The following is a 15,273-nucleotide window of genomic DNA, read 5'->3' as shown; positions in this document are numbered from 1 at the left end:
CTCAGTTTCCCATCTGGCAGGGAGTAATGATAGCACCTACCCATAGGGTTGTGTGAGGATTAAATGAGTGAATATAGGTAAACACTTTAAACAGTATGATTGCCATTTTTATTTCTGCATTTATATGTAATTCTGCTTATAAAAGCAAGTATAGAGTAACATTATCATCAAAATACCATTTCATGTAATGATTCAAGAAAGTATTCCCATGATTTCCATTGTAACTGTAGGTAACCATTCATTCAATCAACAAATAATTACAGCCACTGTATATATACTAGGTACAATCGCTCTCTCTGGAGAATTTATAGTCTATTGAAAAAAATCAGAATAGGGTTATAAATGATAGCAAAAAAAAGACTAATCACTTCTAGATATTAAGGTTTAGAAAAAACAAGTAGTAGACGTGATTTCAGAATTGAGACTTGAAAGAAGAGAAAGCATTTTTATATTTAATTGTTTTGTTGAGAAGAACATTGCTGATATGTAGGTATACGTCTATTCTCAATGTAATATTCAGCCGCAGTAATACTCTTCAAGACTAAGGTTATGAAACTTTTCTGCTCAGTACCCTCCAATGATATCCTGTCTTACAAAGTAAAAACAAGTCCCCCAGCAGCTCTTCCTCTACCCTGTAACTTCAACCTAGGAACACTGGTCTCCTTGCTCTTTCTAGAACAGGGAAAGCACACTTCTGCCTCAGGGCCTTTGTACCTACTGTTCTCTTTCTGGAGCACTTTTAAACATATCCATATGGCCTTCTGCTCTCCTTTCACATTTCTGTTCAAATGTTAACTTATCAGGGACACCTTTTCTGTCTTATATAAACAGCATTCCTACTCCTCTCCAACACATATATTATCTCCTACTGTTTAACCAGTTTTATTTTTTCTCCATAATGTGTCACTATCTTATGTAATTTACTTATTTACTGACTGTATCACCATACTAGGTATGGATTCCATGAGGGTAAGAATGTATGCCCACTGCCTTGATCTGTACTGTAGTCCAATATGGTAGCCACTAGCCATATGTGGCTAGTAACATTTTAGTCAAAATTAAAAAAACAGTTCTTCAACATTAGTAGTATTTCAAGCGCTCGATAGCCACATGTGGCCAGAGAGAACAGATTATACACAGAACAGAGCAAAAATACATTAGAATACAAAGTTCTGCTGGATAGAACTAGCCTAGAACATTATCTGCTACATAATAAAGTTGCTGAATGAACAGAAAGATGGCTCCTAAGGCTGATACTTATTTGGAGACTAGGAAGAATAACTTGGTTAATTTCACAGAACATTTTGATAGATATAGATAGTATCAGGCCAAATTATACAAGTCTCAAGTGACAGATTATAAATTTGAAATTTATTTCAAGAGGTAATGGGGGTTCACTAAAGGATCTTGAATAATGGGGCGAACATTCCATGTTTACATATAATACAAACTGATGAGGAAAGATCCCAGAACAGTGCTTTTCAAGGGCTGAACAAAACACTGTTATATTGGGGACCAACGGATTTTCACAGCAGTCAAGCAGTTAATTTGTTTAGTCAATTCAACAGATGTTTACTGACCACCTACTCTGTTAGTTACTAGAGGCGTAACAGAGATACAAAACAAACAACATGGTTTTCGTTTTCTTGGAATTTATTGTACAGTGCCACACACATGAAATAAATTAGGTGCCACTACAACAGAAGGTGCGAATAGTGCTATGAGAATAGATAACAGCAGGCATCGATCCAGAGGTGGAGAATTAGGAAAGGCTTGCCCGAGGAAGTGATGGCATTTGAAGGAAGAGTAAATGAGGATGAGAAGGAACCAGGGGAGCATTTGGATCCTTCTGACTACAGTGTGAGCAGATGGGAGGAGGGCTAGCAGTTATCAGTAATCTATATCAGGATGGTGTCAGCTGAGACAGAAGGAGAAGGGATTAAGATATTGAGAAGGTAAAACTCAAAGGACTTGGTGATAGATTAGATCTTCAATGTCGAAAACAGTAGCCACCAGGCTCATGTGGCTATTAAGCACATGAAATGTGGCTAGCCTGAATAGAGATGTGCTTTTTATAAGTGTGAAACATACTCTGGACTTTGAAAATGTAATATTTCTTTTTAAAAATATTTTATTTACTTATTTTTAGAGAGAGGGGAAGGAAGAGAGAAAGAAAGGGAGTGAAACATTGATCACTTGCCTCTCACAGACGACCCAACCAGGGATCAGACCTGCAACCCAGGCACGTGCCCTGACCAGAAATCGAACCAGAGACCTTTTGCTTTTCGGAACAGTGCTGAGCACTGGTCAGGGCTGAAGATTTAGTATTTAAAAAGGACTGTAAAATATCACATTAATTGAAAAACACTGATTACATGTTGAAATAAGATTTTAGATATACTGAGTAAAATCAAACATATTAAAATTAATTTCACCTGTTTCTTACATTTTTAAAGTAGCCTGTAGAACATTTAAAATTATATATGTTGTTCACACTATATTTTTATTGAACAGTTTTGGAACAGATATTAGAGGAGGAGTGTCAAGACTACTACCCAGGCTTCCAGTTTGCCTAAGAGGGTAAACAGAGGTGTCATTCAATGAGACAGAAAACACCGTAAGAGGCACAGGTTTGGGGAGGGACTGTCCCAAGTGCTATTTTGTACGTGTTGAGACTGAGGAACCTTTGAGACATCCAAGATATATAGTTAGAACTAAAATGTTGAAAGAAATGGACAGACGTAGAAGGGAATGAAAGTCACTGTTCTCTAATTGTGAGCTGGTGGAAACAGGAAAATAAGGGCATAGCAGCAATCAGTGGTTCTGGTGACATCTTCATATCTCTTGCAAATAAATTCAGGATTTGACGTATCCTCTGCCAGATTAGTGCTGCACACCCAATATGTCAATCCACATGGCTGACTGACATTCCATCCTAAAACTCATCAGAGAAGATACGAACTTGCCATTTCTTAGTCTGCTTTGTAACCTGTCTTTCTGTCTACTCCATTATTTGGACACACTCCTGAATACTTTTTCAATACTTGTCTACCATCACTTGAGTGCACAGAATATCTCATTCTTAGGCTGCTTCTCAAGAGTTTAACTTCTGTTGGAACACTAGATCCAAATAAGATTGATTCAACTATCATTTATTAAGTACCAGGTTCTTTGAAATATGCTTGACACATATATCACTTCACAGAGAAAGCTAAGTAGTTACCATTATCAGGTTTTCTCTTGAGTTAGGAGTAGACATACAAAGTTTAAATAATTTAATGTTACAGGTTGGAAATATCCAGTTTCAATATGTAGAAAGCCATCCTCCTCATACAGCTACAGACCTTCAAACTCCTCTCTTCAATTTTCAGTTTAAAATTAAATAAATATCTGCCAAGGATTTTCAGAAAAATCAAAATGTTAAATACCTATCCTGTCTCAAAACTTTTACTTAACTTTAGTATTACCTAAGGAAATAGACACTTTATACCACATATTAGGCAGATATAAAAGTTTTTATAGGAAAGGATATTCAACTTTTATCCAAACATATAATTTATATTACACTTTGATGGATTATTTCAACTACTACTCAGAAATTCCATTTTGTACCTAAAAAAAAAGGAGTGTTCACAAAGCAGCTTAAATCTAAAATATTCAATCTAATGTTGCCATTGTAGTGGCAGTCGCAGATTCTCAGAGAATGCCACAGAACTCTAAACAAACAAATGGAACTTCTAAATGTCCTGTGTCACTTTTAGTAGAGGAGGGGCATAAAATCAAATGACAGTACATTACTTTAAGAAAGTTGTATTTATATTTTCCCTTAACATTTAAGATTAATTTTCTGTCTCTCTTGTAGAGCTTATTTTTATAAGGCCGAGCATGATTAGGTCAGGGAAAACACACTGCCAGGAGACTAACAGACCTCTCACTCAAGAGGTCAGCCCTCTAAGTTTGTTTGCTTCTTTGTCAGTCTCCACTAGGGATTCAAAAACCCTTGAATCTACCACTTACACGTTAAAAATAGCCCTATTTAAAAAATTCTGGCTTTCCCTTGCCAGTTTTCGTAAGATCACAATTATTATTTATAGTGCCTTCTGTTATCATTGAGTAGACTCTAAGAAACACAATAGCTCCATTAACAATGATGTAAGTGAAGAGGGCAATCAATCAATTGGTTTAAATTAAGGGGTCAGCTCCTTACACAGCCAGTTTCAGCTGTGGTTGCCAAGATGTCCATAAAGCGGGATTTCTCAGCCATGGCACTGGTGCCATTCTGAGCCGGACAATTCTTTGTTGGCACAGCGATCCTGTGCAGCGCAGGATTTTAGAAACATCCCTGGCTGCTGCCTGCTGGATGCCAGGAGCATTTTCCCCCTCTTCACCTCCAGTGTGACAACCAAAAATATCTTCGGATAGCGTCAGATGTGCCCTGGGGGTAGGGGCAGGGGCAAATCTCTTCCAGTTGAGAACCACTGACCTATAGCATCATTTTCCAAACACTGTTCTGTGAAATATAATTCCTCAGACACTCAAATAAGTTGGGAAAAAGATTCCTGGAGTATTTCAAAGGCTGTAAGCAAATTAAGGGATCTGAGAGAAGTTCAGAAGTAAAAACAAAAACAAAAAACAAACAAAACAAAATAAACATCTGGCTATCATTTTCCAAACTTAACTCTCTAGAAAAAAAGTTGTTCTAGGAGGAGGTGGGGAAAGAATGTTTTCAAAGGCCTTATTGTCATGCTTTTAGTAAGCATAATTCATAAATAAATTAGTTTGTAACTTGAAACCATTAACAGAAACCACAAATATTTATATAGGGAGACACAATGATTTAAAAACTGATTAGGTAATTAAGTTAGATATATTAACTATTAATTATTAGATTAGAAATATTTGAAAAGCCGATTATCTTACTTAAAATCCACCAGTTCAAAGAAAAACAGCAGTGCCCAATAAATGGAAAATTCCAGATCAGGGTTTTGCATATCATTGGCCACCTATTTTAAAAAATAAAGTTTTATCAGAACACAGCTATGCTTATGCATTTGTACTGAAGTGACCAAATACCAAAAAACTACCAATGGCATTTTCAAGATCTTAAACTTGGATATTGTATAATTTGTATTTATCATTCCCTGCCTTTCAGAAACCTTTTAGAATTTCTCTCCCACAAATTCAAGGCAATGACTGGAGATTCATTTTGTTTTGTTGTACATTTTGTTTTGTTGTAGATAATATTCAGATTTTACAGTCCCAGCTTTGGCATGCTAAAGTGAGAGACGTCTGCCCTTCCACCCATCTCAGCATAATTTTGATTTAATAAAAAGTGAAAAGTGTTCATTGAATTTTTGTTTCTCAACAGCAAAATAATATTTTAAAGTTTCCACTAACAGCAGTGAATACTGTACAGCCTTTAAAAAGAATGAGGTAAATTAGAGCCATATGTACAAGTTTTGAGATGTTAGCAATACATTTTGAAAAAGCAATTGCAAAATATGTATACTGTAATTCTCCTTTGTTAGAGAAAATAGGAAAACATCCCACTTATGTACATATACTCACATACTTGCATAAAACTAGGAACACACATATAAGTTTAGGAGGCTGTTATAAAGGGACAAACTGGGACATTTACTTGTGTAATTTTTCAGCATTTCAAACCAAAGTTCATGTAAGCTCATAGTAAAACATAGAAGCAAAAGCAACTCATATAGCATGAGGAATATTTAATTAAAAAAAGTAAAAGCCTCCTCTTCTCCCCCCAAATGCTATCACGTTAAAAATTCTCTTATCCAACTATAGCCACCGTTAGCCTATTGAGTTTGGAATTTTTGATGTATAAAATATTTTTAATACCCCAATGTAAGCTGATTTCCACTTTTGTGCACAGGAGAGGACATCTCACATATCTGATATGTAGTGTAAAATAATATTTTCCCATGCTGTCAAGATTATTCATGCAATGGTAAAGAAATAGGGAAAAATAATGAAGACAAAAAATCAGGGAACTGAATATTAAGTCTGATCACACAGAATTTTGATGATAAAACAATCAAACCTATCAAAAACTCCTTGAAATAACAGTTTCACTCAAAAAATCAATTTTTCTGATTGTAAAATGTTCGTAAGAACTCAAAACATTACAGAATATAGATTAAAAGCACACCCTCCATAATTCTATCTCTAAGAAACATCCATTGTTAATAGTCTATAATCTTCTACACTGCATTGCTCAATGTTTATACTAACATATCTTGTTAGTATATGTTTCTAATGAATTGTTAAACAAAAGTTTATGTTATTCAAATAACTTAAAAGCATATTGAAACATTAGAAAAAGATGATATTTCTTAGAAACTATCAAAAATAAACAAGTCTACTGATTTTAAAGCAAAGATGCTTCTCCACACAGCAACTGCCCAGCCAGGTAATTCATCCCTTTGATCGTTACATCCCGATCAACCTAGTCTACACACACCACCCTATGTCAATGGGCAATGGAAGAAGAGTGGGGTTCTGGGGTCAAAGCAACCTAAAACTGAGTCCATTTCATTGCTTACTAGTTCTTGCTCAAGATACTTAACTTTGCTTTAGGTTTCTTATGGGGAAAAGTCAACTAGTAATACCAAACTCACAGAATTAATGAGGCATGCATGAGAGTAGAAGCACTAGTATCAGCCTAGGCAACGTATTTTAGTTGACTGCATGGTTTAATCTGATATTAGATGAGAATCCCTGGCTGCAGATCTGTTCCCATGTGTGAAACTATTCACTTTCATATCATTAAGCCTGAATAGAATTCCAATCCCCACATCTATACTTAACAACACAAACATACCTAAGGCCTTTCAAATGTGCACACAGTAATTCTACTTCTAGAAATTTATTTGAAGAAATTAAAGGTAAAAAATTTGGTTATATAGTTATTGCCACATGGTTTATAAAAAGAAAATATAAACTACACATAGAGAAAAACCACACAAGTTTTATATTTGGGTAGAAGAATTATAATTTTTAATTTAATCTTTCCTACAATGAGCATGTACTATTTGTCTAATAATTTTTTAAAAGATTTTATTTATTTATTTTTAGAGAGGGAAGGGAGGGAGAAAGAGAGAGAGAGACATCAATGTGCAGTTGCTGGGGTCTGTGGCCTGCAACCCAGGCATGTGCCCTGACTGCGAATCGAACCTGCAATGCTTTGGTTCGCAGCCCACGCTCAATCCACTGAGCTATGCCAGCCAGGGCTGTCTAATAATTTTTTAAAGTAAGGAAATGTTCAGAAAAATTATGCTATTTTTTTCTTTTCATTTTGTGTATGTTAATTTCTTTCTCCATCTAAATTACCAGGGCATGGTAATTTATGCTATGAGATGAGAAGAGAGGCTAGCACAAGCACTCCAAATTTACTTCAGAGGTGAAATCTGAAGTAAAGCACTTCAGAGGTGAAATCTGAAGAATTAATAGGTTAAATTACTTAGTGTTGGTCCCTTGGTTGTAGGCCAAAATTAAGCAATTACTTGTTTCAGTAAACTGTCCCTAGTTTATACATAGTATCCTCTCATGTATACATAATCAAGTATGTTAATGAAACAAATGTGAAAATGTATGGATGCTGAAATCAACTAAGCAAAATCCTCTTTCCAAAGAATCCTTTCATAATGTATTTGCATCTTAGAAATACCTGTGTCATAATACCTTGATGTCAACAACTGGAATACAGAAAACACTTTTTTTTTTTTTTGAAAAGCTAGTTTGCAGTGTGGTATATTAGAAAAGTTACATATCCCAATAGTTATAATGCTTTTTGCAAGATAATTATTCAATAAATAAGTATCCAGAGATCAGGAAGGGATATATTTTCACTCAATAACTTAAGCTCCACAAAAATAAATATACAGCGTAAGAACACTGGACTACAATGAAGTATTAATTCAGTAACAATAAAGGTACATTCCTGAGGTAAATCATACTATATAGCCAGGGAAAGAAGGGCAGAGTTGCTGATGCAAGCTAATTAAGAATATGATCCACCCTGGCTGGTGTGGCTCAGTGGACTGAGTGCCAGTCTGAGACTCGAAGGGTTACAGGTTCGATTCCCACTCAGGGCACATGCCCGGGTTGTGGGCCAGGTCTCCAGTTGGGGGCATGTGAGAGGCAACCACACATTGGTTTTTCTCTACCTCTCTCTGTCTCTCTCCCTTCTCTTCTCTCTAAAAATAAATAAATAAAATTAAAAAAAAAAACACATTTAATCATTTATAATGATTTTAAAAAAGAATACAATCCTTCCAACTTGGAAATTTCTAGTTTGTTATGCTCACTAAATCTAGATATTAGTAGTGGCTCTCTTACACACAAACCAGAAATATATTAAATCCCAGCCACACAGAATTAGCCAATGTGCCTAACTAAGAACAGTAACAAAGAGACGTCTAGAAGACTCAAATGAGCAGCCTAATTTTTAAAGAACTCTCTTTGTAAGTCTAGCCAGGATCTTGAAAGAGTTAGGGACTCACTGCTAAGATTTCTGAGCCCGGAAAGGCAGTATGTCTTAGAGTTCTCGTTTCTGATCTTTTAGGATAAAGTTTTAAGGATTAGGGGAATCTTACTTCTCATTTTTTCTCCATATTTTAGGTCCCTGAAGCCAAAGGCTGTCCCCAGTTGCCCTCTACTCTGCTGAAAAAGGGAGAGTAATATTTCCTGGCTCTTCTCAGCATGTGTGAGCAGCGTCCACAGGCATTGTCACGAGTGCGACATGGCAACACTGTTCCCAGGGTCAGTGACAACTCAAGCTCCGCTTTTATATTTTGTGCTCTTCAATTCGAGAAAGGTGAGAAGTGCTGTTTTAAATAAATGAGACTCATACCATAAAAAAGTCTTGTAGAGATGAGGTCATAAATAGTTTACAATTACTGCTTCAGCCTCTCATCATGCATAAAAACCAGGAAAAGATGTAAAAAGGAGAGTTTTAACGGTACCACGTAGATGAGCAGGCCTACATTTATATTTCAGTATATAAAGATCCAAAACTTCAATAGAAATACAATGCATCTCTCTGGAAAAGGTGACATAAAGCCTTCTAGAATATTCTTCAAAGAAACCAAAGCAGACTGCTTCAAGTAAGCTACTCCTCCACATCCTGACACATTTAAAAAGTATTCATAGAACTTCAGCCATTTAATCACTTAAAAGGCTTAGCTTAACGCTGATGTTGGTTCAGGTTAGTCTTGTATTTAAAGTACTGCTCCATGGGGTCAAATTAATATTGAGCTCCCTTTCCACAGAAATGGAGAAGTGGAAACTTGGTTCCCTCAAGCCAATTTCTCATCTCCCTGCCTTAATTGTTCTCTTTGCCAACAACTTCCCGGACCAGGGAAACAATGGAACAAGTGGGAACAGGTTTCCATGACACAACGCCTCCCGTTGTAGGTCCTTCCCCAACGTCCCCGACAGAATCCCTCCACCTTCGTGTGGACACAGGACCGCCGCGCCGACTCGCCGACGACTCCCTCCGCGCACAGACGCCCCGGCCCCCCTCGGGCCCCGCCGCCCCCGAGCGGAGGACGTGTGCTCCCCGCACCGCAGACCGCGGGCTCCGTCCCCGACCCTCTCCCCCTAACAACGCGCTGCCGACGCGCGCCCCTGGAAGCCGGTCCCACTGCCTCGAATTCTCAAGGGCACCGGGATAAAACCCTGCCCATCTCCACCCCTCCGGAAAAAAAAAATAAAGAAAGAAAGAAAAAAAAGAAAAAAGAAAAAAAGCAAGCAAGCAAGAAAGCTTCCTGGGCCAGGTAAGCCTATACAACTCATTTTCCGATGCATGCAGCCGCATCTTTCATCTTCGCCTTTTCCCCGGAAAAGCTGTCGCGCAGGCAGAGCCGGGGAGAGGAGGAAGGGCAGGCTGAATGCGGGGTTCCTCACTCCGCCGGCGGGGGGTGCCCGCCCGCGGCCGAGAATTTCCCGCAAGCCCCGCCAGAAGCACCCCGAGATCGTTCTCCGACGTCCGGGAAGGCGAGGAGGTCCCGCCCCAGCCCCTGGATGGAGACTGTGGCAGGGCCGACGGGGCACGGAGGGCCGGGCAAACTGTTCGAGTCCGGTCCCCGACCCCTGACGGGAAAGCAGCCTCGCGGGGCCCGCAGCCCGACGCCCGCCCACCCGGGCCCGCCGGCCGGCCAGCGGGCTCCCGGCGCGGCTGCGGGTGGGCTGCACCTGTCCGCCCAGGGATCGGCGCGCCTCCCGAGCTGCCTGCCGGCGGGACCCAGCCTCAGGGCCAGGATCAGGAACGGACGCGGCACTTACGGGGTACACCTGTCGCTGTACTCATTGGCGATGGTCTCGATGCCGCCGCTCCTCGCTACGGCGATGTAGCAGTTGAGGAAGCCGAGATCGATGCCAACCACAGACATCCCGCCGCCGGGGGGTCGGGGCGCCGGTGCTGCGCGGGGGACCGCGTCCTCTTCGGGGCTGTTCCTCCTGGGAAAGCGACTCCTACGAGAAGCAAAGAAGAGAAGACCCGGAGTCGCTACGCTGTGAATCTAGGGCAGAGCCTCGAGCCACCGCGGAGAGGCAGGAGCGACCGCGCCGCAGCCTCCGTCGCCGGGGTCTCTCTCCTCTGCGGTTCGGCCGCCTCCAACCGGCAGTTACTGCGCTCTGCGCCTGCGCACGCGGCCGCCGGGGAGGCGCGCGAGCCGCTCCTCCGCGCCCGAGGCTGCGCCGGGCCTCGGCTTCGGCCGCTTCCGTCAGCGCTCGGGCAACGGCTGCCCCAGGAGCTGCGGGTTCGAGAAAGATCTGGAAGACGGAGGCGGCTGAGCCAGCCGCGGGCTGGGAGAGCCGGGAAGGCGGAGCGGGGAGGATCCGGGAGGAGGGAAAAACGGGGCTGGCTCGCTCGCCCTCGCGCGGCGGCCGGGAGGATTGCAGCTGGGCTCGGTGAGAGGCGGCCCCCCGCCCGGCGCCCGGCCTGCGGCTTCGGGGGGCGCCCCGGGCCGTCGTCCGCAGCCCGGGCCACGCCTGGCGCTGCGGGAGGGTGCAGCCCAGGCCTGCCCCGAGTCGGGCGCGCAGGCCGGCGCCGCTGCCCCAGGGCCAACCGCAGCCCCGGCACCCACCCGCCGGCCTCGCCGCCCCGAGGGGCCCATGTGCCGCCCGCAGGTGCGCTCGCAGGGTCCGCGGTGCTGCACCCGCCGCCGCCGCCGCCGCCGCCGCCGCGCCGGGCTCTCTGTGAGGTGGCGCCCATTGTGCGGCGCGGCCGCCCGGCCTCGCGGGGCGGCCCCGCCACGGGGGGAAAGGCGGCCTTTTGGCTCCAGTGCCTTGTGTCGGAGCCGACGGGACAGTGTTTGTTCGTTTTGGGATTTTTTTGGCCTTACCAGGGCTTCGAAGTTCCCAAAGCCAGACTCTCGGGAAGCCAGCACAGGGCAGCCTTCCCTGCACGTCACTCCCTTCACACTGTGCTAAAGACGCAGCCCCCTCCACGAACCTCGGAAAACCGGTTTCACGGGAAAGTGACCTGGCCCGTGTCCCTGTCACCATGACACCCGGCAAGCCTGGGCATCGCCCCCAGAGTCTGCCCTGTGGTCGGCTGGATGGGAGCCTAGGGCGGCCCAGCTGTAGGAGCGGCCCGTTCTCTTGACCGGCACCCGACGTCCGTCCGTCTGTCTGTCTGTCTGTCTGAAATTAACCAAGTCGTGGTTCACACTTACGGAGTTCGCCTGTCCTGCCCCCGGTTCAGTGCGTCCCGGCTTTCCTGTTCCTTCCCATACAATTCCCGGTAGCTTTCGCGTCCCTTCTCGCCCAAGTGTCCACGTGATTCCTGGTCCTCCGGGTCCAAGTCGTGGGGTGTCCCCCGTTCCTTCTCACCCGATTCTTCGGATGTGTTCTGTTCCTTCTCAACTGATTCTTCATCCTGGTTCCCACTTGTTGCCGTGTTGAGATCGGATTCTATAGCAGGTATTTTAGCACTCTTGTTGTCGCTACTTGCCCACTCCCTACAACAATTTATGCTTTTTACTATTATCAGCGCTGCGACAGCAGCAGCAGCAAGTATGACTATGGCCTCTGCCGCTGTTTCTGTGAGGGCCATGAAGTCCATATTCGAGGGCAATGTGCGGTATTGCTTGGACTCGGGTCTTTCTACTTGCACGAATCACACCTCTCCTCCATTTCACCAGTACGCGGACGAGCGGGAGCTGTGCGTCGAGGCCCCAGTGGCGGGCACGCCGGCACGATGGAGGCGCTCCCAGCAGGCAGTGCGCAAGCACCAAGGGGATTGGCTCCCGGCTCCCCAGAGGCCCCGCCTCCAGCCCCACGCGCTGGTGGGTGGCTTCGACCCTCCTGTGTCAGTTGCCTCTGCAGCCATCCTCCTCTTGGGCCCCGCCGCCAAGTTTTATTCCAGACGGAATATCCTGAAACTCTCCTAGGGCCATATATTTATTTATTCATGCTTTCTCTCTGTAAAACTTGAGGGTGTGAGAATGATTTTTTTTTTATTAAAAAACACTTAAAATACCGGATTAAGAAGACAATAAAGGCCAGGAACAAGGGATCGTCCTCACTTTCCTTACAATTCCCTGGAGGAAATGAGGTACCTAGGGGCTAAAAGCATGACAGGCTTTGGGGTCACACAGACTGGGTTTGTACTCCCAGGCTCGCCTAACTTAGTAGCCGTAGGACCTTACTCAGGTTACGTTACGAACAGATGGTGATTTGAACAATCAGAACGTACTGATATGCCTGCAATGCCTAGGACAGGTATGATGTGCAGCTGAAGTTGAGCTAGATCATGGAGGATAATGCATGACATGATAAGAATAAGTCTTTATCCTGTAAGCAATAAGTTTACCTTTTCAAGAATGAGGACCCTTTTTTGAAAAATAAAAAATTCTCTCATTTACTGAAATAATGTCTACATCTATTAAGTCCAAAAACACTTCATATACTTGTATTTTGTTAATCCCCAAAGTTTGTACTTAAATAAAAATACTACATATATATAACATTTTAAAATCCAATTTTCAACTTTAGTGGGCATATCAACTTGTAAATTACTTGCAAAAACTTCTCCCCAATATCCATCTTCCAATTCGGATGACCTACAATTCAGGATGTACTGCTATATTAGAGACAATGAAATAGATGGAAACTGGCGCGATCAGGTTGGAGTTTACATAATATTCTGATAGGGTTAAGAATGGATAAGAGTGAGACTGAATACACAAGGGCCACTTAGGAGACTGGCGCTCTCCTGGTTGTCTTTCAAAATATGTTATTTTGCCTTGTACGTGTGGCTGCTCAACTACACACTGTATTTCCAGCCTTCCAGAATGGCCATGTAACTAAAGTCACCAACATGTATGTGTGACATGTGCAACTTCCACCTCACCTGGTTAAAATCCCTTCCACCTGCCCTGATTTTTTCTTCACTTGCAAATGGTAATATAGATTAGCCAGATACTCAGCTTTAACTATGCAGACAGATATTACAATCTCTAGTATGTGGTTCTTTCCCTGGGGTCCTCAGATCCCTATGGAATACACAGATAAATTTAAGGAGGGATTATCTTAAAATAACCTTTAAAATTTAACTTATTTCAATAATGAACATAGGTACAAATCACAATAACAGTATGTGATTTTTCTCACCAATAAAAATAATGTATTTTTAATGCATAATTGTTCTAATTTATTTTTCAGAAACAATTCTAATTCACAAACTTCTTTGACTATTAATTTTTAATTACTTTTAACACATTTCATAACTCAACATAATCTAATCCAGTCACTCCATTTCAGAGGCAGAGAGTGAAACCCAAAAAGGGTGATTCTTCTGATCTGCCTCCTATATGTTCTTTGCCCTGTGTCTTCTGTTCTCAACCAGAAGTTTAAACACAATGTACCTGGGTTTTAAGCCAGTCGTCACATTTCCTTAGGTAACAATCTTTTCAAACAATAAATTCTACCAGTCATCCAAACTTTCATGATAGGAATTAGATTTTCCTGGACTCAGTACGTGTCTCTGAGGATAAGGAAGCCTCTGTCTGACTCACAAGAGTCAATTTAAGGAGCTACATTTGGGTCCATTTGGCTTCTGGGTCTCACCTGTAATGCGCATCACTGCCACTCACATACATGAAGAGATGCCCATCTGACTGAGCAACCTTCGGTTCTCAGAAATCATGTATTATCATACTACATTGTAATTGTTACATATTATTTCAAACCATATTGATGGATATTAATACTATGAAATTATAGTTATTAGAACACTGGACCTTGTAAATGTTAAAAGTACACATTATCACCTCATAATTTTGTATTTAATATTTTAATAAAAATATTTCAGAGTTTCCTTTATAATCCTATGTATTTTATTTTAGACATTTAAAAACTATTATACTGGGTTCATAGACTTGACTACAAAACAAGGGTGTCTATGCATAAAAATGGTTAGGAACACCTGCTTTAAGAGATTAGAACAAAAAGATGAAGGTAGGCAGGTCTCTGAAAGAATTCATGGAGAGATATCATGCTATCTTTGCTCACTTCCCAACTATCATTTAAGAGAAACACATCTTACTTAAACCACTGTATTTTCTTTTAAAAAATTATTTTTCAATCATAGTTTACATTCATAGTATTTTTTGTATTAGTGTCAGGTGTACAGCATAGTGGTTAATCATATTCTTTACAGTGTTTCCCCCGGTATTTCCAGTATCCACCTGGCATCATACATAATTATTACAATATCATTGACTATATTCCCCATGCTGTGCTTTACATCCCTGTGACTATAAATACTAATTTGTACTTCTCACTCCCTTTACCCTCTTCACCCAGTCCTTCCCCTCTAGCCACCAGTAGTTGTTATCTGTATCTTTGAGTCTCTATTTTGTTCTTTAGGTTCCACATATCAGTGAAATTACATGGTATTTGTCTTTTGCTGTTTAACTTATTTCACTTAGGATAATACCCTCTGTGTCTAACCATGTCATATACCACTGTATTTTGGGTCTCTTTGTTACAGCAGCTTAGCCTTTACCCTCACTGAGCTTATTAAAACAGCACATATTAGTGAGTCCTAAATTAAAACAATAGCAATCAAAAGGGAAAGAAAATATTGTAAGAGACTTTAGGAAGCAGAGTTTACAAGAGCAGGTGATTTATTTGCTATATGAACTGAGGTAGAAGGAAAGCAAAGATGACTCCCAGATTTCTATTGTGGACGACTGGGTATTGTGGGCAAATCACTGTGTATTGTTAATCAAGATAAAGGTT

General features: G+C 41.9%; 1 protein-coding gene across 1 annotated transcript in view; it reads right to left on the bottom strand.

Annotated features, from left to right (window-relative positions):
• Positions 1 to 10,732, bottom strand: part of HSPA4L (heat shock protein family A (Hsp70) member 4 like) — a 57,151-nt gene extending 46,419 nt beyond the window's left edge. The window contains exon 1 of the mRNA XM_028519355.2: positions 10,309 to 10,732. Within this exon, the coding sequence (XP_028375156.1) occupies positions 10,309 to 10,415 (107 nt within the window). The 5' untranslated portion in view covers positions 10,416 to 10,732. The remainder of the gene's footprint in view (positions 1 to 10,308) is intronic.
• Positions 10,733 to 15,273: the final 4,541 nt, after the last annotated feature.

Source organism: Phyllostomus discolor, chromosome 8 (genome assembly GCF_004126475.2).
Source record: "Phyllostomus discolor isolate MPI-MPIP mPhyDis1 chromosome 8, mPhyDis1.pri.v3, whole genome shotgun sequence".
NCBI classification, from domain to species: domain Eukaryota; kingdom Metazoa; phylum Chordata; class Mammalia; order Chiroptera; family Phyllostomidae; genus Phyllostomus; species Phyllostomus discolor.
The sequence above is the reverse complement of the archived record's forward strand: the minus strand, read 5'-3'. Positions and strand labels throughout refer to the sequence as shown.